The following is a 27,000-nucleotide window of genomic DNA, read 5'->3' as shown; positions in this document are numbered from 1 at the left end:
TAGATGAAATTGAAAATTGTTGGAAAATTTTAAAAATTGAAGATGTCAATATATGATTCTTCCTCTATTAAAAATCATTAAGGGAAGAAATAACATGGAATTTGGTTTCTATCTCTTGCAATCGATGCAGACAATATTTATTTTGCATAAAGATCCGCGGTCTAATGATAACGAAAGCGAACACCCTGTGTATCTCCACTCGCAGATAATTTCAAACGTTGGAACCGATGATGTTCGAACCTTTGATTTTGGTTATTCGATTTGATGGAGTCCAAATTCGCGAAGTAGCATAGGAAATATCAAACAGTTTCGTTCGAGATTCCGGTTCCCTCAGTTTCTCGGGATGTGCCGGCTCGATTCTGGAGATTCGAGTCGTTGACGATGTCTCTGGTGAAAAAGAAGATCGACAATGCTGGGAACACCGCAAAGTTTTTGCTGACTAAACAAGCGGAGGATTTCACGGACTGCCATCGCGTGAAAATCGTAATCGTCGGCAGCGGTTATACCGGCGTTGCTGTCGGAATTGCTATCCTCTTCAAGGTTCGTGGAAAATGTCCGTTCTCTGTCCCTAACCTCTTCTCTGATCATGAATCCGACTCGCGAGAACAGAGTATTCTGATCTTGAACACTCTCTTGGAAATCTTTCAAAATCACATTACAATTGTTCTTTACATCTTACCGACTTAGATCGCCAAGTAATAATCTGTTAAACTAACAAATTGGAGGTTGATGCTAGGCTCTGTGGATCTCTGTGCAATTAAAACTAATATATCGAGTTTCACTGTGATTTCTAGTTCACTGGAGTTAGCAATGTGAATCTGTATAGAACTCTAGAGCAGTGATGGCGAACCTTTTTCAAGAGTGGGTCAATTATTTTTATTTCTTTTTTAAATACTAGCCCGTGGATCATAAGTCAGTGGCTTCAATTAGAAAGGGAAGGGGGGTAGGGTGCCAATTATTTGGAAACATCAAACATTTTGTTAAAAGGTACAGTTGACAGTTGAATCTTTTCGATTCTCACTTTTGAAACAATCAAAAAAAGGTTTTAGTTTCCTTTTCTCCGTTTTCCAAGTTTGAACTAATCAAATCAGGATTGATCGTCCAAGATCCTTCCGAGATATAAAAATTGTTTACCAAACACATTGATGAGCTGAGCACGTGACAGACACGTATCCAAAGGGGATCGTCACCCCGTGGATTTTTCGAGGGACTCTAAAAAAATCATGCTCGACAGAGGACTAGAAAAAGAATGTTCGCACGTGTGTGCTCACAGAGGCCCCAGTCTCTCTGCTGGTTGAGTGTGTTGGATGAAAAAAGCTATTATGCAAATGATCCACGAAAGACCAGAAGAGGGAATTCGGCTACGGGGACAGGCAAAGGATCAGGACATAAAAGGAAGAGGAAGGGCGAAGGAGACAAGAGTGTAGAAGAGGAACGTGCTTCTTTTCCCTCGTTATCGGATCGTAACGCGAGCATTTACACGTAGAACGCCCCCGCAGGATCGTCCGGGGACTGATTTATGTTAGTCACCGAGAAGGAAAGCTGAAATCCATACCCGTCCACAGGGACACCCTTATCGTGCTCGCTCATCCGAGCCTTGATTTTTTCGTGCGTGCGTGCGACCCAGCTTCCTTCAGGAAGTAGCAATCCAAACCTGTAGATTTCTGTTTAAATCTTCCAGCTTCCTCATTTCTTCCAGCCGAAACGTCATCAAACTTTTTGGTTGACCGCAACTCTTGTATTGGTTAAACATTCACTCAGAGGAACAACAATTTTTTACTTTTTTACGTAATTTTTTACGTCGTTCGGAATGTCATTTTCTCAAGGGAAAATGAAAGCCGATATTTTACCATTTAGAATAAGTTTTATAAAGATAATTTATAATGGTTAAAGATTCCATGCTCGTAGAATTTCTGCTTTCTATTACCAAAAAATTGAGTTATTGACTTTGTAGCAATACGGTAGCGTTCTAACCTCTCAAACCCGCTTGGAATCGAGCAACTTAACTCGCGTATAACTATCAAACGAGTGAACTCCGAAGCTTGTATGAATTTCTGAATTGTCCGAAGACTGCAATATGTCAATGTCCTCATCGTAACAAAGAGGAAATATAACAGCGTTTCACCTCGGAGCGTGACGGATCAAACGCATTCACTGCCCAGCAATTGTGTAAGCGGCGCGTCTAAACAACTTTCACTTCAATGAAGTTTGGAAGAGCCTGAAGAGTATTGGCGAAGTGTTGAGTCGCCATCGAGGAGTCATCGAACTCATTAAACGACCCTAAACCGTCCGGCGGAGCCAATAAGCGGGGATAGATGACCTGGAACCGCAGTCGCGAACGAAGAAGACAGTCGAGGAAGAACAAGGAAAAGGAGGTGAGAAGGAAAAGGAAGAAGAGGTAGTGAACCATGCGGTTTGCTCTCCTCGTCCCGGCAGTTGGCAGATCGCATCAACGAGATGATCGCGAGGCACACCAGCGTTCCAGTACCATCTCCAAAGGCTCCCACTGTCCACCTTGCGGAGAGACCTACTACGCCCAGGTTCCTCTCTCGGTAGTACTTGCATAAGACGTTCATCTTCTTCTTGTTCTCGTCGTTCCTCGACCCGTTGTAACATGTCATGTCCGTCGGGCCGCATTAAATCGTACAAACCATCTCTCGCAGGTCGGCACTGACGATGAAGGGTCTTCCGTCCACCGCTTCCTGCTCCAAATCTCGTCCCGAGATAGCCCACTTTATTTTTCAGTTCTCTTTCTGCTTCTCTCATTTGACGCGCGCCTCTGCCCCTTGCAATTTTCTGCCGACAAATCAGCACAATTTCGTGTTCGAGATATGGCGGTGCGAAGACGAGCAACCTGCGATCTCTCGACTCGCGTGTGTTCTTCACGAAAAATATCGGTATGATTCTTTTTATTTTAATTTACAAAATGAGATAGTTAAATTGGGACAGGGCAGTGAAATAAAGGACTCGTGGTCACCGTGGCCATCGTAGGAACTAAGAATAGGAATACAGCCGGAAATGGGAGGTTCCTCATTTAAAGCAATATTTTCCTTTGCAAAAATGTTATACGCGGCTTTGTTTCAGAGTTATTAACGGAAAACACAGTCGGCCAATAGACAGTTGGCGCGCCATGGCTACTGTGCCAACTCGCGTCTAGGTCGCGCTCTGATTGGTCCATGTTTTTCGTTAATAACTCCTAAACAAAGCCGCGGATAACATTTTTGCAAAGGAAAATATCGCTTCAAATGGTCTCAGGAACCTCCCATTTCCGGCTGTTGAAGGAATTTTGGGACACCCTGTAGACGCGACAGCCTCGGGGGGATTTGGTGGCATCTATCGTATAGGGTAGCTATTTTGTATCTCCAAAAGAAGAACGTAGAGAAGGACAGCGCGTGTAAAGAGAGACCACGCGTGGGCCTTTGAACAGTGCCGGCGACGGCAACTGTCCGCGTCTTTTTCTTTCCGATACGCCGTCCTCCCTTGCGCCCGGAACGTTCATCGTCGATTAAACCACTAAACACAGTTGAAATTATATCGTGTTTGGTACCATTTTGCATTAGAAAAATGCCACGAATATGTTGGTGAAAGTTTCATAAAAAAATAAAGAAGATTAAATATTGGTGTTACATTGTGATGACGCACGGGCGTTTGAACTGTGCCGGCGCCGATATACCGAGCCGAGATCAGATTACTAAGTTGGGGGGGGGGGGAAATTCTTAGTCGCATCTATCGTATAGAAATTGTTGCGTCTATAGAGGATTTACCGTATCAGCAACAATTTTTTACCGAAATATGGACCCAGCTAAATTAAAACATTCTACATATACAGACATAATTGGACTGTAGATGTTTACGCGAAATAAAAATAGTCTGCATAAATTGTACAACGCGGTGAAACATTCTAAACTGTACCGTACGAAGTCTCTCGCAGCTAATTGCACCGTTGCACCAGCGAACAGGTTCCGAGCGCGCAAAAAGACATCCAATCCCGTTCGACTCGCTCGACTAATTGCTTCCCTCGTGTCGAGCAAGTGTACAGAACACAATATCTTGCGGGTGGATTGAGACACTTATAGAATATCAAAGACAGTCCACCGAGGGAAGAATAAAACGCGCGACAGATCGAGTGTCGCTTAGCCTCGGTGTCCTGTGATCGTCTGCGGCTCTGCGAGGCGGAAAGGACGGGGCTAACCGAGGGTGAAACGCGGCTAGGTAACTAGAACCGCATGGGAGACGGCTAGGATCTGCGTGGAACACCGTCGCGTAGTGGTCGAAATCTGGTTCCCGGACAAAACTATTCCATCCAACTGGATGCAGACTATAATGATGCTCTTAAATAAGAGCCCCACCATCTTGTAAAAAATTTCTGTCACAATTTACGGCATCCCTCAGACTGGTTCCGAATAATTCAAAAAAATCTGTGCGAAGTTTGAGCTCGAACGGCTAACGGGAAACCGTGCCCCAAATGGATTAAGCATTAAAATAATTTAATGCTCATAAAATCTTTTTTCTCGAATATCTTCGAAACTATTTATCTCGTCAAAAAATATGTTAAACGAAACCTGTAGATCTGGACAGTCTGCTTCTTTTATGTCGTACTTAGGGTAAGGTTGCCCAAGTCGTACCGATGTAAGATTTTAAAGATTTAGTTTATCTTACGTGAAAGGATATAGATTTTCTAATTTCGTTATAATAAATAACAACAATATTAACACAAGTTTTGAATAACACATTTAATTTCTATTTATTTGATAAATCCTAAGTTTTATACGGTTTTTTTTCTTAAGGGGTACGACTTGAGCAACCTTACCCGACTACATTTTTCGCAAGTCAGATTTTCTTTTTCTTTCTTTTTTATTTCAAATTGCAGCTTTCGTGCAGCTAGAAAGATCGCCATCTTGTGCATCTCCGATCAGATAAACCAGAAATGGCGAACATTACGTAACACGGGCAGATCGGAGTTCCGTCTCGGCTATTGGAAATTCCGTGGGCATCACTTTCTCCAGCGAGCCGTTATCGTCGGTCACGGATCATTAAAAAATCTCGTTATAAAGTATATACCGTGAGTTTGCGAGTTAATTAACGCTCAATATCGTCGCGAGATACGCGCAAGGCATTACGTCGGAGAGGCAAGAGAGAGAGAGAGAGCGCGTGAGAGGGAGCTGGAGAAAAAAGAGAGGAGTAAGAGGGGAGAAAACGAAGGCAGGCAGGGGGCTGCGAAGAAACTTCATCAGCTGGGATATTATGCATGCTGCGGAAGTCATGCTTGATGAAGTATGGTGATTAAGCGGTGTACAATAACAGATTGGAAGCACAAGGGCGTAACGTAATATATTAAGAAGCCGTTTCTGTTAGGTAGCCGCTGGTTTGTCTTAACGTGTGAAACCGCCATCTGTCAAAGAAAAATGTGTCCATCTGCTCCCGCACGAGTGCCGTGAATCGCTATAGCTATTCGCTATGGATACGTCGGCCCACGTGGCGCGCGGAGAAAGGATACCCTATTATTTTTCACCGGTCTAATTAGACCGTGATTATGAGTGATTACCGATCCCAGATCTGTGTCGGAGAAAAAACGTCCGGGGATATGATGGATCCTCGATGATGGGAACAGATACCGACCAACGGGAAAATCATGCTACGCTGTACAGCAGACGCGTCACACCCCCGTCCATAAATTATTAGGTCGTTCGGTTAAATTATTTCGTTTTCTCACGAGAAAAATGAAAGTCAATCTTTTACCATTTATGCTTGTAGATTTTCTGTTTTCTATTAGCAAAAAATTGAGTTACGCGAAACAGAACTGACATCGCAAGATCTGCTGAATAATGTTTGTTAAACTGCTTCGACTTTCTTTTCTGTTGCAATCAACCTCGAGCGTTGTTTTTATTAATATTAAACCGTCGAGTCAGTGGGAAGTGATAATTCTTGATGTTTCGGCGGAAGAAAGCAACGTCCATAAACGGTTAATGAGGCGAAATGATAAAGTGTACAAGGCGAAGCGTCCGCTATAAACGAAAAACTATTTCTGCCTGAGCGGCGCGGCGGGGTAAAAAGCGAATTAAAAATTTGTGTAGAACTCGTGCGCCAGGTCGTGGCATAAACAGTCGAGATGCGCGGGGTATAATATATGTGGGGTGTTATTAAAAGTTTAATTCTCCTTTCGTTAACGAGCGTGGAGCTGAAAGCGGCTTTACTAAATTAAACCTGAATCGCATGAAAAATTGAGACGGTTTTTTGGTCGGCGTTTGATGGCGCGCAACGAGGGCACGTGAGAAGCCATCTCTCGCGCGCGCGAACGGAGGCGATCAAATCCTAACGACCCTTCGCATTAAGGGATCGCTCGAATGGCGCGATCGATTGCGCACCCGTAGATCCTTAATGCGATTCCTGGGGGTCTTGATTGCGTAACGATTCCGAGTGCGTAATAACCGGTGCCTGGAGCCGGCGCGGCGGCCATTTTCCGTTAATTACCCTTTATAATCGTCATTTCTCTCTTTCCCCCTCTCTATGTCTCTCTTTCTCTGGATTTGCCGCAGCGTCTGGCGTCCGAGCTGGTGTTCATAGACCTGGACGAGGACCTGGCGAAAGCAGAAGCGGAAGACATCGGCCATGCTGCTGCGTTCCTCGGCAATCCGAGGATCATCGGCACGAAAGGTGACTCTGAATATTTATCCTCTCGTAAACTGATAATTGGGTAAGTGTACGTTTCACTGCGGTATTCTTTCCGAACGAGATTAACCCTTTGCACTCGAAACAATCTGAATTCCAATATCAAGATATTTCTTTCAATCCAGATCATTTTTGTTCTATGTAATCTTTTTTACACTGTGCACATCAAATTGAACCAGTTTTTCTTATATAACAGTTGAGCTTTTTACAATTTGTAGAATACAGACAAATTTAATAATGTTAAAACTGTTTTGAATAATGGTATGGTAATTTTTAGTGGCGCCTCAGACTCGCCATTCGAGTGCAAAGGGTTAAAATACGTATAAATGAATATTTTTCCAATAATTTTTCATTTGCTACCACGGTGGAATATTCTTTAATGTTTTCTTCTGATGTATTACGTTTTTAGGGCCACCAATTATTTTTTTTCTATTCAGAACATATAATGTTTCAACAAAATGCTTACACATATCATCATTTCGATCGAAGCATGAATACCGCAGTAATCGGTACAGTTACTCTGGTCGTTAGCCGACCGCCGCGCCGACCGCCGCGCCGACCTTCATGCAAAACCGATTTAGGAAACCGAGGCCGCAAGAAATTCATTTCTTATTAGATGCTTCCTCGAAATATTCATACGCCATTTAATATCCTCGCTCGCGTCCAATTTCATATGGAGATGATAAATACTCGGTGAAAAACACGGTTCATTAAATATCTTGGGAGCCGCGGCAAGAAGTCTCTCGCGTGTAGTCTGGACGCGGTCGCGCTAGAGGCTCTCAATGCGATCGTTAGACTGCGAATGTTTATGCATTTATATTAATATTTGTAGATCTGGAATAAATAAAAAGTCTACTGAATTCTGTCGAATTTTGCAGTCTACCATTTTTTTAGCATTTCCAGAAGCTATTATATACAGGGTGTCTCAGCTAAAGGGGGACATCTCCATCTCTCCTTTATTTTCAATGGCACAAAAGAATATTTACGGCATAATTTAAATGGTATCGAAGGAGGAATATCATAGAAGAACAATTTTTATTATTTGTCCGGTTATTTTTTCATAGTTTTTTTAAGTTCATCGTTATTTTTTACCGGGAAAACCTTTTTTTATTCCATTTTGTTAATGACTTAAGCATATTGAAATGTATTTTTGCAGCCGCTATAAGATGGAATAAAAAAAATAAGTTTTCCCGATAAAAGAATAACGATGACCTTGAAAAAACTATGAAAAAATAACCGGACGAAAGAAATTGTTCTTCTGTGATATTCCTCCTCCGATACCATTTAAAGTATGCCATAAATATTTTCTCGTTCAGCTGAGACACCCTGTATATATAAAATTGCATAAAGCTCCGCAGTCTAGTGATCATCAAATGCAGTCTCAAATGTACAATTATCTACTAGAAGACCGCGATTAAGGATTACATTGCATTCAAAACTTTAATAATAATGTTTAAACTTGCTTTGCATAATTAGCTACACAGTATGCCTACACATTTTGTCCTCGCACGTTTATTAAATGTTTAACTCATGCTACAGTCTACTCAGATTCAACTTTATATTAAATATTGGTTAGACTTCTCAATGGCAAGAGACGCGACAGTGTGCGTGTTCACGATAGGCGACAAAAGCGCGAGGGATGACCCCGACGCGGACTCGCTGTTGGAACGAAATTTTAATATCTTCAAGGACATCATTCCCAACGTGTGCAAATTCGCGCCGAACAGTGTCCTGCTGATCGTAACCACGCCCGGTATTTATCCTCACGTAGATTTCCCATCAATATCGATCGGCACGCGTCAGAATAACGACGCCATTTATGCATTCCAGTGGACATACTATCGTACGCGGCGATGAAGCTTTCAGGCTTCCCTCCGCAACGAGTGATCGGCTTGGGCACATTTTTGGACAGCTGCAGGCTTCAGTATTTGGTCGCGCAGAAACTTGGAATTTCGGCGAACGCCGTGCAAGCTTCGGTGATCTGCGAGAATGGGCCGACGTCTGGTAAAAAAATTCTTTTACAGTAGAACACTATTATTACAACTATTCTACTTGTTGCTTTACGAACGAAACTGCTGAGGCTGTTAAATAATTCACTGGGAAAAAATCTCCTTCGATATTTAAACATTATTCAATCTTTGCACTCGAACAATCAAATCTAGAATATTTTCGTCGATCTTTTTCATTTTCTCAATATACAGTGACCTCCCATTAATATTCGGACGCTCTCAAAATACCAATACCTTTTTTAATATTGGACTATACGATTTGAACTTTTTTGGCATGCTACAGCAATTAGTTTACTACAGGATGTGAAAAGAAATTTTTTCGAAAATTGCAATTGGTCGGAATTGTAGAGAAAATACAAAAAGTTGCATTTTACAACTTTTTTATGTGGGTCTACTGAAAATTCAAGAAATACGTTTTGTAGATCTGTGTCAATGAAACGTATCCTAAAAATTTCGTCAAAATCGGTGGACGTTGAAATGAGCTACAAACGTTTAAAGATGGTAAAAATTGCAAATTTTCACGATTTTCGATCGAAAATTGAATATTAGTGGGAGTCACTGTACACAGAGTCCGCCATATTTACTCGTACCATGCTCGAGCAATTTATTAACCATTTCTTGGCCGCAAGGCCGAAATAAATAGATACTACTACTGCATAGTTGATTTAAGTGGTGCATTAGAGGAAATGTTCGGGTGCAAAGAGTTAAGTAACTGCTAGTAGGTAAATTATTCATATACATAACACAACATGAAAAATAATTGGCCGGATAGACATTAAAGAAACAGGGATTAGCTCGGATGTGTTCTGACTGTCCGCTTGATCGACAGTGCCAGTTTGGTCCGCGGTGTCGGTGATGGGGATCAAGCTGAAGGACATCAACAAGGACATTGGTAGCAAAGCGGATCCCGAGTCCTGGGGCGAACTGCACACCAAAGTTCTCGATTCCGACAGCGATCTTATCACCAGAAAAGGTTATCGCAGTTGGGGCATTGGTGTCTGCGCTGCCGAAGTTGTGGACGCCGTTGTCCGGAACACGTGTATCTGCATCACTGTGTCGGCTTATCTGAAGGTGACACGGAATCATGTTTTCATTTTTTATCCGTGATTTTTGTGGGTTTGTTTGGGAGATTGGACGACCCGAAAAAACAGGTTACACGATCTCGAGATTTGTTAACTGACCAGCTGCGACTTCTGCCGTTGGTGCCCTTCCGATTTCTTTTTCTTTCGGATTTTTCCTGAAGCCTCTTATGAATCGTAGGTTAATCCTAAACTGTCGAGATCGTGGCCTGACCTAGTCTAATCTATTTTTCTTTACACGGTTCTGGGTCAGGTCGTTTCTTTCTTCTGTTTTTTGGAGAGCCATGTTTTACTTTTATTCTTTTTTCACGTTTCTATTTTTATAATCAAAATGACGTTTTATAAATGGACCAAACGACTTGATTCTTTTTTTGTCAAGCTGGATGCGTTAATTTGCCAAATGACATGTAACGAAAAGTTTGAAAAAATTGCGTTTAGTCCGAACGACGAACGATTTTTACAACTTTTTTATATTATTTTGAAATTTAGACTGATGTGTTGCGTTTGCTACCATCCTCGTTTGTCAGAACGGGGTTTCTACACGTGTAGCGAGTTCGTGGCCTAATGTCGGTGATCTTGCAGGGTTGCCGGCACGGTTTAGAAAAGGACGTGTACATGTCCTTGCCCTGCATAGTGGGCAGGAACGGTATACAATCGTTCCTGCGTCATCCTTACACTCCCGAGGAACAGGAACTCACAGAGGCATCTTGCCGAGCGATCTACGAGGCGCAGAAGAATATTCTTAAGACTCTCCAATGACAATGATCTATCTGAACCCTTGTTTCATCAACCGATTTATTTCGAGCTTGTGCTCTAACCTGTGTCTAAAATTATAGTCGTGTTCCTCTTGAGAAATGTCGAAACCACTTGAGGTCCTCATTCTTCGAATAGTTGTACCGTGTCTTATTTATTATATACACAAGTAAATAAATGTGTATAATAATTTCTCAAAAAATTATCTCTGTGAAAAGTTCGTTCAATTGTCTTAAACATTTTGGTGTCTCGTAATTTTGTATTTCTGAACTCCGTTTCTGAATTTCGCGGATCAGAAACGCGGTAATTTAGTGAGACATCCGCGTCCGTTTTGCAAATTGATGTGGACGAATAGGCGAGCGCTATAAGTCGAGCTCGCCGCGCCGACGATTTCGGCCAATTTGCCGAGATTAATGCAGACCATCCGTAATTAATTGACCGGCGCGCGAGGCGGTTAAACGTCCCGCCGAAGGCGATCCGGATGATGAAACGATCGCTATTATAAACAGAAAGAACGTCAGTTTCGAGGCCGCGACCGTCAACGATACGCCAATCTGTTATGAAATTCGCGGCTCGCCGATACCGGTCTTTCGTCTCTGTCAGACGGAACATTAATTAAGACGTTTAAGCGCCGACGCTTTCGACGCCACCGTCGAAGGTTCTTTGTCAAGTCTGCTTCTACGAGGAGGTCTCGAACGAATCTGCGACGTCGCGTCGAATTATGGCAACCGCGGTGCTCCGTGCACTGCTCCTGGCAAGAACTACAGTAGAACCTCGCTCGTTGCACGTAACCAATCAATCTTTGTTTGTTTGCAAAATTTCTGCAACGCGAACGAGGTTGCAACGAGCGAGGCTCTACAGTGTTTCACGTATTTTATTATTCCACTGAAGATGCAAAATCTGACACTCGTTAATCACCGAGGAACAAAATCGGAACGCGGCGTAGTCGGCCGACTCTGTTTAAATCTTCGATTCTACAGGGCCGGCTGCCTCGGAATAAAACACCTCTCGGACAGTGCCGCAAATTACACTGGGTCCTGCATAAGTGCAATAACGATTCGACGACGTTCCGAGGCTATGTAAATCGCGGGAGGAATTTATTCGGGGGACGGCGCGAGGCCTGGTTTTTGCTGACACACGCGGGGTAGGAAATAATCGTCGGTGATTCATTACAACAATTACAGAGTCAAAACTTCATCGAGGAGGACGGTGCCGAAAATCTGTTGGAAAGAATGCGCGAAAGACAGAAGGCAAGAGATAGAAAGCCGAGAAAGAAAGAGAGAGAGAGAGTGAGAAAGACGCGAGTGGCGAATTGGTACCTGCTGGTTTTAATGGCTCCAGCCTCGTCCCTCTTTTTCTCTTTCGCGATTCGTATTCGAAACGGCCAGGGCCGTAGCAAGAGGGGTCCTCGCGTTGTCGTCGCCGACCCAACGGCGAATTCTTCGTCGGTACTGCGACAGGAGCATGAGAACACGCCGGTGATTCATTATCCATGCTAACGAATGTGCGTTACGTGGATCGGAGGGAGAGAGAGAGAGAGAGAAGAGAAGATAGAAACGGCTTGAAGCCACACCAATAACGATGGGCAGCACGGCAACGTCTTCATCTCTCGCAGCCACGGCTTCCGAGGTGAAGCCATTTTTCTGTATTATCTCGATGACGCGTCCCGAGTACATAATTTATACACCGGCGACCGATTATGGATCTAATGACATAATTCCAGCCGTCGACATTCACCTCGACATAAAGCGTCCGTCCTGCGCATTTGACTTTCAAAACGTCCACGGAATTAAAACGTCATCCGATCCTCCCTCTCAGCGACCTCATCTTTTGGCAACCTTTCTCCATTGCCGTCGAAGGAGACCTTGCAGCCTGACCGAATCGTCTTTATGCTGATCACTCGCACTTTTTACTTTCCTATCCTCTTCGTTTTTGTTCGCGGCTTTAATGCCTCGGATTCGATCGGACTTAATAACGCGATTTTATTCCGCCGAATTCCATTCTCGACTTTAACGCATTGCATTGGGTGGAGTTTCGTATCGTGATCTTATTGCACTGATTCGCATGTGTTCACACATTAACCCCTTGAAATCACGAAAATGTCTTTAAAATGCAAATACGGCTGTTCCTGTTTTCCACCGAGGAAAAACGTACTGTGCAAAATTTCAACCCTATATCTCGATACGGAGGGTAGTTATGCGGTAAAATCGAAAAACAGTTTTGGTATATTTTCCTTAATTAATGATGTTTAGAAATACTGGATAAAATCTGTGAGACATGTCAAGCATCCAGATACACACTCTGCAATTCGTTTTACATTTTAAATTGAGAATCCTGCTTGTAAAACGCAAGAACCTCAAAAAAATCGAGAAAATGCAGATTTCACATGGAAGTTCTAGGTTGACCTCATTAAGGTCAACAGGTTCAAGATCAACAATAGTTCAGGTTTGTTTTTTGTTCTTTTTTCTTGATGCCCTATCGAATGACAAGGCTCAAGGACACTTTCCACCATCTTATCCGGCTAAACCCTTCGGCACACATAATTTGATCATCAAGACGGAGTTCCTCGGAGGTGGAAAATTCGTATCTCTCCGCTGAAGCGTAGCTGGAAAGTGGGAGGCTCCATACGACATCGTTCACCGGGCTCCGTGGTAGGTACTACTAATTACTATGCTTTTTATTCGGTCCGGACATAATGCCGGGTCGAGGCAGCTTCGGTGCATCGGCTCCGAAGAAAAAGGAGCTGGTGTAGGAGTAAAAAGGAGACAGCGGTGGGGCCGAGGAGAAAGAAGATCCGGAGAGCCGGTCGAGCGGTCGCCGGTGCAATATCCGATGCGTTCGAATCATTTATGCAACAACCCCAGGACACGCGTGTATGCGAGATCCTAAACCACTCGGCCTGTGGAGCGTCGTCGTAAAATCGCAGCGGTGGGGCGCGGCGCGGCGCGCAGAAAGGGGTTGGGTCCTGATTGAGTTACGATTTAATTAGTCCGCGCGGCCAATCAGTAATTAAGATATCCGCTAATCAACGAACCGAACTCCCTCCCAGCCCCGTCGCTTCGATTGGGTCCTCTCCCGGCTACCTACGCGTACATTAGCGAGAGGACTTGTGCTCCTTCGCGATCCGCCGGGGCATCGGGGTTCCTCTTTCTCTTTTCTTTCGCCACTTTCTACCTTTTATCCTTCCTGGTTCCCGGGGCCTGAAACGGTGCCCGAGCCGTGAATCAATCGGCCGCGATTGGGCTCGTTCAGTTCGGCAGCCACAGCGGATTCTACGCGCGTGATTAATCCTCCAAAAAGAAGGGACTGGCCCCTGGGGACCTGACCAGAAAAAAGTAGATAGAAGGAAAAACGAATCGGACGACGGCCTCGGACCTCGTTATGTATACTAGGCCTCCGAGCACGCTAGCCTCTCCTCGGAATCGATGCGGATTGCCACTCCGATGCTGGATTAAGTTGTACATACACACGCCGTGTTCATTCAGGACCTTCGGATTTTTGCATCCGTTCGTGGCAGAGCTGCTTCGATTCTGCTTCGTGATATGCGGGTCTCAACAAACTTCCTTCTTAAACGTTCTTCTTTCCGGTATTTATTTTTTTCCATTATTGCTTCAAACGTTTAACGATTTTACAGGGCGGTCCACCTAAATGTAGCTACCTAAAATCTCCTTTATTAGCACGCTTATATTAGCTCGCCGAGTTGTCGATGTTGTCGATGTATGCGTCAAATCTTGTAATCGAATTTTAGATCACTTCCCGATGAGCTAGAGACTTGAAACTATAAATATAAATCTATCTATAAATCTATACTATAAATCGTGCGACACCGATGAACGACTGTCTAAATGTAATCGAGAAGTTCCGATGGATCAGCGTAATTTTCGAGGGGTGCAAGAAGAGAAAAATTATTCTCCGACGTATAAAAGAGACAAATGAACGGTGAGAGAGAAGACTCATCGCGACCAACAGGCGAAGCTGCGCTCCGAAATAGATGTCGTTTTAAATGAAGTAGGATCCGTCCAAGCTAACCACAGGTAGAAATCAGGATGAGATTAATCACTCGTTCGGATGCTTATAAGTCGCAGTACACTTGTTACCTCATTAAATCAAATATATGGTGCCGGGTCTCGCAGAACGGGAGTCGTAATTCATAATAACTGAACCGGTGTGCGTGCGCTGTGTGACAAATACTTTGCGTAAGCCGTTCGTATCGCCGATCGTATCTCCGGAAACGGTGATCGAAATGCTATACACAGCTACGTAAAAGTAAACACGTTTCTAACACGTTTCCGAATCTTCTTATTATTTCAAATTTATCTTGTATTTCGCTGTTTCATGATTCTGTGTAAACTTATTTGATAATTTACACGGTCCTTGAACAACAAACTGAAGATCGCAGTAACAAACCACCGTATTAAATAAACAGATGAACAATCTCCAAAAATCAGGGAATCTTGTCTGAATTGGAAGCCATATAATATATTATAGCATAATACCCCTGCCGTACAATTAAGATTGACGTAAATAAATATACGAAGCGATTAAAAAAACCCTCAACAGTTGGAACAAAATTTTCAAATATGCCACAAGAATCATTCCGATCGCTCCATCTCTGAAGCGCAGGAGGAAACATATCCTCGAATTTGCCTCGATCATGGACCCGAGTTCCGATAAGCGAATGAATCTGCCTAGCATGGTGTTTTTAATCATTTTCCTTGAAACACGACTAGTGATTGACATTATCAAAGGAATTCGATGACCGAGGGCCGACGGCGTTCATGCGTTACCGGCGATAATTCGAAGTAACACTTCGAGAACGAGGTTTTGACAAGGACCGGGAATAATGCCGATACGAATTCGGGCCGCGATCGAATTCCCCGTAGCCGAGATTAAACCTCGTATCGGTCCGGTGCGTGAGATAGCGTTGATTGTAATTAATAGCCGGCTATTGCGTTAGGCCCGCAGCCGGTTAATTGTCGAGGGCAAGATTAATGGCGCGAAATCACGCCAATACCGGCCGATTGTTCGAAAGCGATTCCTGTCTCGATTCGGTGCATTCGTGTTTCGACTTCGGCGAAACTCGTTTCTCGTTACACTTGTTCGCACGATAAAACCGAAACGAGTGTACGTACGTGGCTGGCTCGCGCGCTCGCGCGACACGAAGCACGCGGAAAATTATTCTCAACTGGTTTCCCTTTCCTCTCATCTTGCTCATTTGTTTTTTCTTTTCGAGTAATCACAATCGCTGTATCGTAAATTAATTAAGATTTATTGAATCGTTAAATAGTTCGCACCTGCCGTTTCTAATGCGCCGAGAATTATTTTACGGTGACCCGGTTCCGGAATGCGCTTAATGGCGGACTCGTTACCAGGTGTAATCGGTTTTCATTAGTTCGCGAGGGATTATGTCGATTAACGATCAGCGGAAGACGGAGAAAAGGCCGTTCATTGTTGTTTCCGAAGATTAACTAGCACGCGATGGAAACGTTAATCAGGATGGACTTGTACTGATCAGCTTTTCCAATTGCATGTTACCCCGGGCTATTTGAAAAATCTACGGCTAATCGAATTCCTATGGATACATGTTCGCAAACGTAATTACATCAGCCGTGGTGCATCGTGAGTTGCGCGTCCCTTAATACGATACGTGACTAATGCGTCGATCCGCGATTTTCATCCGGTTGGAATCGCAAACAAATCGAGTGAACGTTCTGTGAACATAATAGGTAAGTCCAAAATCATTTTATCCTCGATAAATCTTAAAACAGACCTGAATAATCAAAAACTTCGGCTGTACTTCCGAAAGGCACTGGTGGCCGATCGATATGAAATTTGAAGCATGTCGTGAAGAATGTGGAAGGACCCGAAATATAAAATTTTAACTTCGTGTAGTTTTTAGTTTTTGAGGTATTTGCGAAAAACTGCAGCTACTACTACATTGAATTGCCTATACGTGCACGTCTGTGCTGTGCGTATGCGTCAGCATAATGCGACATTTGCAGACAATGCAAATTCCGGCCAGTGATGGTATTAGGTGCACCTTTTTTCGCGCATGCGCGGCGATTTCAGCCTCAGTACCGCACAAAATGAGGTACCTTGAGCACACCGCAGAATTTTAAAAAATTAGTATGATTTGATTCTGAAAAATGCTGATTGATGCTGAAAAATAACAGGTGTATTTGTGTATATTTTGTAACTCGTAGGAAGCGTCCTGGCGTCTTTTTGTCCAGAACAGATTGTTTCGGTACATTCCCGCCAATATAACTGCAACAGGGCTCTGCTACATCATCATCCTAATATAGATACGTTACTGTTTCGGCCGCGCATGCGCGAAAAAGTGCTATAATATACCATCATCACTGATTCCGGCAAGGATCATTTGCTGTGTAGACTCGTAGACGAGTCTGTACAGCGCCATTACACGTAGCGGCAAAACACTGAAACTGTTAGCATGTCGGTATGACAGAGCAAAGTAGCTCTAAACCTAACCTAGGTGGCGCATCGGGAGTTTGCAACACTACTTCGCCTTCTCCGAGATGAAATGTCCTCTCTGGTTAAATTGAAGCTGATTAAAGGTTAGGTTATCCACAAACCTAACCTAATATCAATTTATCATACTTAAAAACAGCCTACAATGCAACATCTTTTTCAATAGAGTGCAAAGATAACTTTAACAACATGTATGATGAATTTATAATAAATTCTTTTTCACGATAATTTTATAAAAGGTTAAATTTTATTAGTCAGTAATAGTAATAGTACATATCAACGTTTTTTTTTTAATACTGTGCTTGTCTCATTTGAAAGAATACTGATTTTCTAATGCTAAAATATAAAATCAAATTTACATGTATTACATACTTGATCGATCTGAATATCTTTGTATGTTGAATTCATATATGTATGTTTGCATAGCTCGAGATCCATTGAAAATAATCGCTTACCTTTTATTTTAAAATTATACAGTTAAGACGAATATTAAATAAGTTGTATAACAAGTGAGATAACATTGTATGTTTTTTGGTGTTATGCTATTATGTAGTAATTACTATAATATATTAATCTGATGTCATTTTACAGCGCATTTCCTACAAAGATAATAAACACACTTCTGTTGTGTATTGATATTTTATGTGCACCATTCTCTTCAGCGTTCGCGATTTCGAAGTCTATGCTATATCATTTTTTGTTTCTATTAAACTGTGGGATAATATATAATAATCCTTAATAAGAATATAATAATTTATAACTGGATAACTCACGCATTTTACATTGCTTCTTTATTGTAATAAGTATTATGCAGCCTTTGCCTTTTTTTTTCTTTTCTAACTTACGCACCTAATTTGTTTAATATGTGTTAAAGTTAATTCAGTAAATTTCATCTATGAAAGTTTCAATAGTTACAGACATTAATATTTATATATATAAACATTAATAATTAAAGACACAAAACATGTCATTCCACTTGGTCCAGCAATAACTGCACATTGACAAGTTTTTTTAATGATTATAGCAGTTGCTGTTACACACTGTCATCTGTTTAAACACAAAAGAAAATGCTACATAAAATCCGTTTTCTTTCTCAAAGTAAATTTTTATTAAAATATTCATGAATCGTATATACTATGTCTTTATAAAAGGATCGGTATAAAAAAGTAGTTATTAAATGGTTCAAATCATGCATAGAACACTTACCATGATACCACCATTTCGTCTTCTTTGGATTTTTGCTACATGTTGACACGTAAAATGAATTATCGGGTGGCCTTTTCTGTGATAAAATAATATCTATAAATACTTTATCAACGAACAAGTAGAATAAGAGTTTCCTACCTTTTCTTTACAACTGCTTAGCATTGACACAATACTTAAACAGACACTTTGCACACTCAATGCGGGCGACCAATCATCGGTTAATATGGATAGGCAGATATGACCGTTGCTATAAATATGTGGATGAACTGGTATATTACCACCTATGAATGTTACTTCGGGCGAGTCGAATGGATATTTAGAGCTAAATTTGAATTGCAGCTGAAATCGTTCTCCTTCGTATAAAGTGCCCTTTGCGCCGTCCATGTGAACAATCCATTGTGTTAAATTTTGTCCAGCAAGATCGCCATCTACGTGTACACCTGGCGGAGGTTCACGTATTAGGGACATAAGCTCCTTCTGGAGCCTTCGCTGAAATAACAAATATAAAGATAGATTATTATGCACTATTTTCATATTAAAGCGTTAACTAGTAATATATGCAAAACTATATGTAATCGTGATCTCATTACTACGCTTCGAGTACCGATGACTAAACCTACAATTCTCAATTGTACTTTCAGACACGATCGGGACATTTTAAAGAAAATTTCAACACTAATTGATCCCTGTATATAATATAACCCTTATGTAAACAGATTATCGCGACTATAACATCGTGAACCGATAGGTGGAAATAAAAAGCGGGTATATAATATATGTATTATATTATGTTACTCGGTAATACTCGTTAACCGAGAAACAACATAAAAGTATCTGAAAATACAACGATATACTTTATAGAAAAGGGTAGCGCGTCTTATTTGACGTGAAACGTCAGCCAAATTTTGACGAGTGACAACGGTACGAAATTATTTTCGTTCCGTTGATAGAAGTATGATATTTGGTCTCATTCTACACCGCGTTGGGCGTTCAACGTTCTCGTTCGATTCCACGGTGTACGGTGCAACGAAGATGCGGAAATTTACACAGCCGTTGAAAGAATTTTGACATAAACTCACCTTCGACGGGGACATTGCCGCCATTGTCGTTATGTCGTTCGGCACTGAAAAATATAATCGTTGTCCATTGCAATTTACACGGGTCTCTTGTTTTGTTTATTCTCCGGCTCAAGCATGTAATGCTGCTGCGACGACGGCGTTTTGCATTTTTTCTCCTTAAATTTCGCACCGTATCATGTTGCGAAAAAAAATGAGCGGTCGGACAACAGTCGCGAGGCGTCGTAACTCGTAACAGGGATTCCGTATCAATCAGTTAAACTTGACAGCCGTGCCTAACATAGCAAAGCCTGAGACGCGTATGCAACACATTCTTTTTTACCCCTCGAACACCGATATTAGGGGTGTTCGATATGATAGACTCGACCGCAAATAGACCGCGGGTTTTATGTATTTTCTAAGGTACACGCAGATGTATAACACAAAGTCAAAGTACATATCACAACGCATCTACTTTATTTTTAACTTAATGCGACGTTTAATCAGAAAACTAACTGCTCTACAATTGCTATGTTTTTTTAAAACATGTATAAGTATTTGAATTTGTATGCACTCTCTACTTAGCAGAACGTGAACCACGTATTTTGACTTTCTTCTGTTGTCAGAAATGTCACCAACAGCCAAAACACTATTCAATCGACGCATTCATCGTTTGGGTACACTTACCATCATCGTGAAATTTAATTATTATTAGCAATTTCACGTATCTCTCTCTCTCTCTGCATACATGTAAATACTTATTTACTTACTGCTTTTTCTTTCGGGATCGAGATAGCGTTGTACACATTTTGTGCAGAACATATTTTAAACTCGCTGTGCGAGTATACTTGCCGATTTGATTTTCGATTTTATAGATTTTCAAACTCGCAGGAAGATTGCGACTTCGTTTTAGGGATCAATTTTATGTTCTGTATTTAAAAAGAAAAAGATAATGCTATCGAAGATGATACGCTGCATGTACTTATATATATACCCACCCCGACAGCACAGTCTGCCCGAGCCCACCGCCGGACCCAGCTAGCCGAGCCCCAGCCCGACACGTTACGGGCTAACGCAATGCTTGGCTCAGCGTTGAGACCAAATCAGGACGATTTAGCCTGGCCCCTGTGCACAAAAGGGCGCGATTTTCACCTGCCGGGGGCTCGAGCCCAGAGCCTGACGGCCGGGCTGGGATTCAGCCTGTTTTTGAGAGGGCAGCACGGTATCACACTAATGTGGCCAATCAGTGCTTCGATTGGGCCCAACTTTTCTCGCGCATGCGCGACACAGGGCGGGTCGCATCAATGTGGCAGTACTTTGCAAATGCGTAGCAGTCTCCCTTGTTACCGACAAAAGTATAATAAGTTAATAAATAAGACCTTTGAGGGCGATTGCTGCCTAGATTGACCTTTATTTGGCGTTTTTGACTACTGAAAAAACCCGTGTTTGTATTATCACGCAATGAGAACGCGAATCCCGCACCCTTGCAATCTTGCAAATCGGCTGAATCCTAGCCCGGCCGGCAGGCCCTGGGCTCGAGCCCTCGGCAGGCGGAAAACGCGCCCTTTTGTGCACAGGGGCCAGGCTGAAACCGAGCCGGTGTGCCGTCGGGGCATACATGCATATACGCATATGTGGCGAACTTGTAGAACCTACAACTTACCTGTTAAAAATGATACGATAAAGGAAGAAAAATGATGGTCATCGATTAAACTAACCTGTTTGTTCAAATAGCGCTTGCGTTGTGGTAAGATATGATTAACAAATAAATTTTATACCTATACGTTCATTGATAAAGTTATTATCAACTGTAAATTTCACTTGTGCCGCTGAATAGGTCCATTATCAAATCTGCATTTCGAGAAAATCACGTGATCATTTAGAATTTTTCGAGTTTTGAGACGGGCAATTTTGAATCAATTTAATTGGAGAATCGATCGTATATATTGCAGACAATTGCAGATTCTATTTATGCCTTCTGCTTGTGCATAGTATTTAGCGCGCCATGAATGTAGCCGGGAATGTTGCTAAATACTACCAAACAACCTCAGTGATAAATACAGTGATTTATTTCGAAATATTTGTTCGAAGCTTGTAATCTAGCAGTGAAATTTCTGTAATAATCACAGTCGTGTATTTACAATGTAATATTGTTTGTCAAGAGACTGTTGAAATGTTGTGAAAACACTGTACAAGGTGATAATGTTTAAATACATAAGTGCATCTAATTCACAGAAATGTTCTCTTTCGTTAAATTAAGTTTTCATATTATATGGTAATCGATTAAAAATTGAAACTGTTTAATGAAAAATAATCTTCTCTTTTCTAGTGTTCATGTAATTAAACAATAAAGTATTCATGACTTCAGCAGAACATTTTATCAGTTTAATTACAGTAGCAAGTGCTAAGAAGTTAGCTACTGCACTTGTATTATGTTTTATACTGTACCATGGATTAATGCACCTTATCTATGGTAAAACATCTATTTAACCTTTTCCTTTTAATGTATATCTTGTACTGTTGATTTTATAATTTAATTATTTCACATTGTTTCATTCTCGCAGGTAGCGATTCGTGTAAGTGGTTATTAACAGAAGGAAGATACAAAGGGGATAAAGAATGGCAGCCCTATGGTTGTATGATGCATTATTATACGCAAACGTAAGAGCTTCACTATGTCCGTGCATGTAGTATTAACACAAAGACCTGGTACATATTTTTAAACGAAACTTATTGTTAACAGAGACAGTCGAAGGTGTTTGAGGTATCTAGCTTTCATGGGCCACCGTAATCATTTTGTGTTCACTGGAGATGCCAGGATCAGACAGATGTATAAATCTTTTATATCGCAATTTATAGTGGATGGAAAAGCATCTGATTTAACAGATTTACCGCCAAACTCTGATTTGAGTTTCAACGATGCCCAGCTTAGGCTTAACGTACAATTCTTATGGAGGCCCCGATTGGATAATTCCATGATAGGGGATCTCCGAGGTTGGATGGTAGTTGTTTTTATTCTTTGAATAGTTATGTACTCGTTGAATGTATTCATGAATTGTGTTGTTTTTCTTTTAGAAAACTGAAGCTCCTAGTTTAATTATTGCAGGCAACGCAGCGATGACAATTCTAGCAAACAATAATAGCGACACTCAACTATATTCTGAGTATAGCATGGGATTAGTAAGACTTGTGCAGCCAGTAGATTTTCTGGCTAAAAAGAATACACGTTTTTTATGGGTTTTACAAGATCCTGTATTAAAAGAGAGATTACCAGCTGAGCTAGCTGGCATAGATAGCAAGCAAATTAATTTGTGTAATAAAGCAGTGTTAAAGGTAATCTTTGTTTATGGTATATTCCGACAAACTGTTCTAAAATGGAGCAAATTATTTATACATTCACTACATGCAGATACTATCCCATAGCGATGCACATTTATGGGAGAGTAGTAGACTCGTTGGTACAGGAGTATTGGAACAAAGTCCAGACGGTTACTTGGCTAGTCCTCTGTCCTTAAGACACAAAGTTCAAATACTATTGAACACTTATTGCAATGATCATATGAACTTTGACGATGGCAGTTGTTGCAGTTACGCAGAGCCTGCAACTACATTACAACTATTAAGTTTGTCTGGTCTGGCTTTATGGTAATACTTTACATATTGATAAATTAAACGAGACTATTAAACCAGAAGTAACCAATCAATTATTGCAGTATAATAATTGGTGGTGGAATGTGGTTGTACAGAAAGTTCTGTCAGTATAAGACCGAAGTATCCTATTTACGGGTGACTACTGCCGAAGTAGAAGATACCGAGGAAGCAAATACTTCTGAAGTTGTACACATCGAACCACCCGAAGTACAAGATTTTTATACTTTGATGACGTCATTGGCTCTTTTATCCATCATTCTAGCTTACTTTTACTTATGCGATAGGTATGCTCTCAAATTATCTTCTTTGAATTGGAACTAATTATTAATTAGTAACATCGTGTTCTTCTATTTCACTTAGAACCAATTTTTTTATGAAGGAAAACAAATACTACAGTGAATTTAGTTTTTGGTTACCGCTTGGATATATACTGGCTCTTGGATTATTTTTCACCGAAGACAGGGAAAGAGGACCAAGAACTTTAAACCGAGAACAAACCGATGAATGGAGAGGATTAATGCAAGCTGTAGTTTTAATATACCATGTTACCGGAGCTAAAAACGTTCTACCTATCTATATGTATTTAAGATTAATAAATTCTGCGTATTTATTTCTATCTGGATACGGACATTTTTGTTACTTCTGGCAAACTGGTGATGTCTCTCTAATAAGATTCGCTAGGGTAAGTGAACAAAAATTCTACTGGATACGATTAAAATATTAGAAGCTAATAATGTATGCGGTTGTTGTGTTCCAGGTAATGTTTAGACTGAATTTTCTAACAGTCTCTTTGTGTCTGTGTATGAATAGGCCATACCAGTTTTATCATTTTGTTCCATTGGTTTCGTTTTGGTTTTTAGTCATCTATTTTTTGGCATGGCTACCACCAAGAATATATTCTGGTAGCTTAACTGAATATGGTCCAAGAGCTTTGCTCTATCTTGTTTTGAAACTGTTAGGTCTTGTATCGATGATTACTATACTGTATGTTTCGGAGGTACTGAACTATAAATTACTTAACATATGTGCCCATAATTATGAAAGTGGTCTAAGTGAAAATTTTAAGAAAATGAGTTCAGCAGTTATACCACATCACGTTATTTTAAACTAAATTAATTCAATGTAATTTCTACGATATTGTAAAAAATGGACTGTTAGATAGTGCTTGTTATTTGATATCCTTTTCCCTTAAATATCTTGAAACAAGAAATATATTACTTAGATCACTTTCATGCTTATGGGCACATATCTGTGGTTGTAAGGAAAAACGCTGCATGTCGCAATTTCAAAACAGTTGAGTTTATGCATTAATTGAGCTGTAGAGTATAGGATTTACGTATTTACCAGAAAGAATGCAAAAATTAGTAATCAAAACTTTAAATATCCCGAAAATGAAAGTATGTGACATGCGGCGTTCTTCATTACAGATATAACATTCATATTATAACTAGAGGTGTGCGAGAATCCCGAAATTTTCGGAACACATTCTCGCACACCTCCAGTTATAACAAAGTTTACTAATACACAGTAATGTAACAGGTGTTCTTTGAGAAAGTTTTTGTAACAAGACCTTGGAAAGCATTGTTTGTAACAACCGATGACGATATACGTGAATGGTGGTCACGTTGGAGAGTGGACAGATACAGTGTGGCATGGGGTGTAACTTTTGGAGCAGGTCTTGTTGCTTTGCAAAGGATAGATCACATTCCAGGAACTGCATTATCTTCTGTATTGGCATTAATTTCTCTAACTGCTTACACTACTTTCACGATACTGTGTCATTCAGTCTCTGAGTGCGAAGAGATTCACTCATACGTGGCATTTATACCGGTAATAATCTAGAAATGTAAACGAATTTCAGAATACCGTACTTAACTAAATTTCTATTACAGATTATAGGATATATAGCACTTAGAAACGCATCACTAGCATTACGTGGTAAACATTCAGCTCTCTTAGCTGGTTTAGGACGAATCAGTTTAGAAACTCTAGTCGCACAAGGCCACATCTGGCTAGCAGCAGATTCACATGGTGTGTTAGTGTTATTGCCACGATTTCCAGTATTAAATTTATTAGTCACGTCATTCATCTTTATATGCGCAAGTCATGAAGTGAGTACTATCTTTCCTTTAATATATAATATTAATCTTTATAATGTATCGTTGCTTGTTTTTTCTTTTTTTCATTAGATACATCGATTAACTCGGATTCTGGCACCGTATGCAGTACCAAACGATTGGAGACTGGTCGCGCGTAACTTGTTATTATTTATTGCAATTCTTGTACCAATCGGTATCCACGATGGAATGTTTTGAATGGAACATTTTTTATGAAAATTTTTTGCATAATATATGTAAATATTATATACAATCAAGCACATAATTTTTGTAATATTCTTTCACAAGTTTCATAAAGCAAAACTCTGACGAAAGACCTATTTATTGAATTACTCTTTCCGTTATAAACTTTCATAACAAGGAAAATGAACAGTTTTGAAAAAGAAAGGGATATCGCTTAATATTTCTGTACATGTTCAACAAATATTTTATTTACAATTTACAATTGTCAAATAAATCTTTTGTGTAAAATCTGTTTGCAATAGTTGTATATTTTGTCCCGATATAGTTATCTTATTAAATAACTATTTCAATCACTTTTCGTTATCGTGTTTCACTTGACTAGTATAAACGTCATATCCAAGGGATATAGTGTTATCGTAGAGAACCCTATATTTCGTGGGTAGGAAATAAAAATTAAAAATCTGCGCCGGTGGCCAGATAACCCATTCCGCTATATACAATATATGCGCTTTCCTACTAATCTCATGTTTCAGTTCAGACCAGCTGCTTTTCTCTAAAATAGCCAATGTTAAAAAGAACATTGTTATACAAAGTGGAGAGCAGATCAGCTGATCGATAACAACTTTCTTTAAGACAGTACTGATTGTCCGTCCTGGTAATTTAGCATCTAAATATTTATACCAATAGTGGCATACTATACCGACCGACATACCAGATGCAGCCATATTTTTCGTTCTATCTATACTAAATTTATTCCACTCACCCTACAATAAAAAGAAAACAACCGTAGAACTTTTAACATACGTTAATCATTAAAACAATATACATTTCAATGAAAAATCGAAGTACAACAATCTTGTTATCATACCTTCAGTATCTCATAGTGCTGTTCTAAAATGTCACCCGCTGCGGAGAGGGAGATGGATATTGCCACATTCGTATAAAGTAAATATTTAGGTGTAAATAATTGTTTTCTGATGATATGTATCCTACTGACAACCGTACTGGCAGTTTTACTGATAATCATAGTCTATAAAAGGTTTTATAGGTTATAGTTGTAATCATAACCTATCAAATTTTAATTCAACGAATAAATCTTAAATAAAGTAGATTTACATCACGTACGAACTCAAAAACTTACATGTAAAAGTAAAAATAATAATAATAAATGTTATCTAATCGCTGCTGAGTATTTCTTCCTGCACATTACTACGTAATGTTTAGCACATAAAAAGAACTTCGGTAGAAAAAAGTATTAATCTCCTTAATAAGATGATTTTAATGCGGAAATATCTTTTGTACTTGAATCTACACTATTTTTAAATATGAAAACTGAAGCCAATTTTTAGTAGAAGTACATATTGTCACGTGCATGATTATGATTATACTTCGAATATGTATATATCTGCTTGTACTCATCGTGCAGCGTTATCTTTAAATTATATAATTATAATTATGTAATTCAATTTAAATTATATATAAAAATCACGGCTTGGGTATTTCCATTCATAAAATGTAATTTTTCTTTATACATAAATCCATTCGCAAATTCAGTTATAAACCAGCTAACTCAAGCTGACAGGCGCCAAAAGAATCAAAAGAATGTTAGTCATATTCGAAAGTTTTGACAAATTAATTTTGTCGTTTAAAACATGTTTCTTCAATTATATTCTTTAATCGATATATCTTGCTATTCTATTTGTAAAATATTACACATCGTAACAATTATTATTTTAGAAAATTCATTTTTGCCATATTCGCCGACGATGAAGAGGGGACTGTATTGTGC

General features: G+C 40.3%; 4 protein-coding genes across 8 annotated transcripts; 2 read left to right on the top strand and 2 right to left on the bottom strand.

The window, feature by feature from the left end:
• Positions 1 to 54: 54 nt before the first annotated feature.
• LOC143212426 (L-lactate dehydrogenase A-like 6A) lies at positions 55 to 10,946 on the top strand. The gene is made up of 6 exons (XM_076431259.1): positions 55 to 540; positions 6,537 to 6,654; positions 8,246 to 8,422; positions 8,500 to 8,673; positions 9,508 to 9,749; positions 10,340 to 10,946. Exons 1-6 carry the CDS (start codon positions 382 to 384, stop codon positions 10,514 to 10,516), a joined length of 1,047 nt encoding a protein of 348 aa, XP_076287374.1. The 5' UTR covers positions 55 to 381; the 3' UTR covers positions 10,517 to 10,946.
• Positions 10,947 to 17,432: 6,486 nt separating this feature from the next.
• On the bottom strand, positions 17,433 to 19,881 carry LOC143212428 (ubiquitin-conjugating enzyme E2 W). Its single transcript, XM_076431264.1, has 4 exons — positions 19,285 to 19,881; positions 18,344 to 18,694; positions 18,206 to 18,281; positions 17,433 to 18,046 (listed from the first exon to the last, which is right to left on the bottom strand). Exons 1-4 carry the CDS (start codon positions 19,306 to 19,308, stop codon positions 18,033 to 18,035), a joined length of 465 nt encoding a protein of 154 aa, XP_076287379.1. The 5' UTR covers positions 19,309 to 19,881; the 3' UTR covers positions 17,433 to 18,032.
• Positions 19,882 to 20,029: 148 nt separating this feature from the next.
• On the bottom strand, positions 20,030 to 26,788 carry LOC143212427 (mpv17-like protein 2). Of its 4 annotated transcripts, none has more exons than XM_076431262.1 (4): positions 26,353 to 26,788; positions 26,080 to 26,279; positions 20,924 to 25,975; positions 20,030 to 20,189 (listed from the first exon to the last, which is right to left on the bottom strand). In XM_076431262.1, the coding sequence occupies exons 2-3, from the start codon at positions 26,236 to 26,238 to the stop codon at positions 25,562 to 25,564; spliced, it is 573 nt and encodes a 190-aa protein (XP_076287377.1). In that variant the 5' UTR covers positions 26,239 to 26,279; positions 26,353 to 26,788; the 3' UTR covers positions 20,030 to 20,189; positions 20,924 to 25,561. The 4 variants fall into 4 exon arrangements, with proteins under 4 accessions (XP_076287377.1, XP_076287375.1, XP_076287376.1 ...); XM_076431260.1 differs by having other exon boundaries at positions 26,080 to 26,241; positions 26,353 to 26,787; XM_076431261.1 differs by having other exon boundaries at positions 20,979 to 25,975; positions 26,080 to 26,241; positions 26,353 to 26,787.
• On the top strand, positions 20,288 to 25,503 carry LOC143212421 (N-acetylneuraminate (7)9-O-acetyltransferase). 2 transcript variants are annotated; one of them, XM_076431250.1, is made up of 12 exons: positions 20,288 to 21,007; positions 21,590 to 21,733; positions 21,825 to 21,921; positions 22,004 to 22,262; positions 22,336 to 22,593; positions 22,670 to 22,905; positions 22,974 to 23,195; positions 23,272 to 23,593; positions 23,669 to 23,908; positions 24,451 to 24,741; positions 24,804 to 25,022; positions 25,101 to 25,503. In XM_076431250.1, exons 2-12 carry the CDS (start codon positions 21,619 to 21,621, stop codon positions 25,224 to 25,226), a joined length of 2,385 nt encoding a protein of 794 aa, XP_076287365.1. In that variant the 5' UTR covers positions 20,288 to 21,007; positions 21,590 to 21,618; the 3' UTR covers positions 25,227 to 25,503. The 2 variants fall into 2 exon arrangements, with proteins under 2 accessions (XP_076287365.1, XP_076287366.1); XM_076431251.1 differs by lacking the exon at positions 20,288 to 21,007 and adding an exon at positions 21,315 to 21,456.
• Positions 26,789 to 27,000: the final 212 nt, after the last annotated feature.

Source organism: Lasioglossum baleicum, chromosome 9 (assembly GCF_051020765.1).
Source record: "Lasioglossum baleicum chromosome 9, iyLasBale1, whole genome shotgun sequence".
NCBI lineage: Eukaryota > Metazoa > Arthropoda > Insecta > Hymenoptera > Halictidae > Lasioglossum > Lasioglossum baleicum.
Note: the sequence above shows the minus strand (reverse complement) of the source record. Positions and strands in the feature narration are given on the sequence as shown.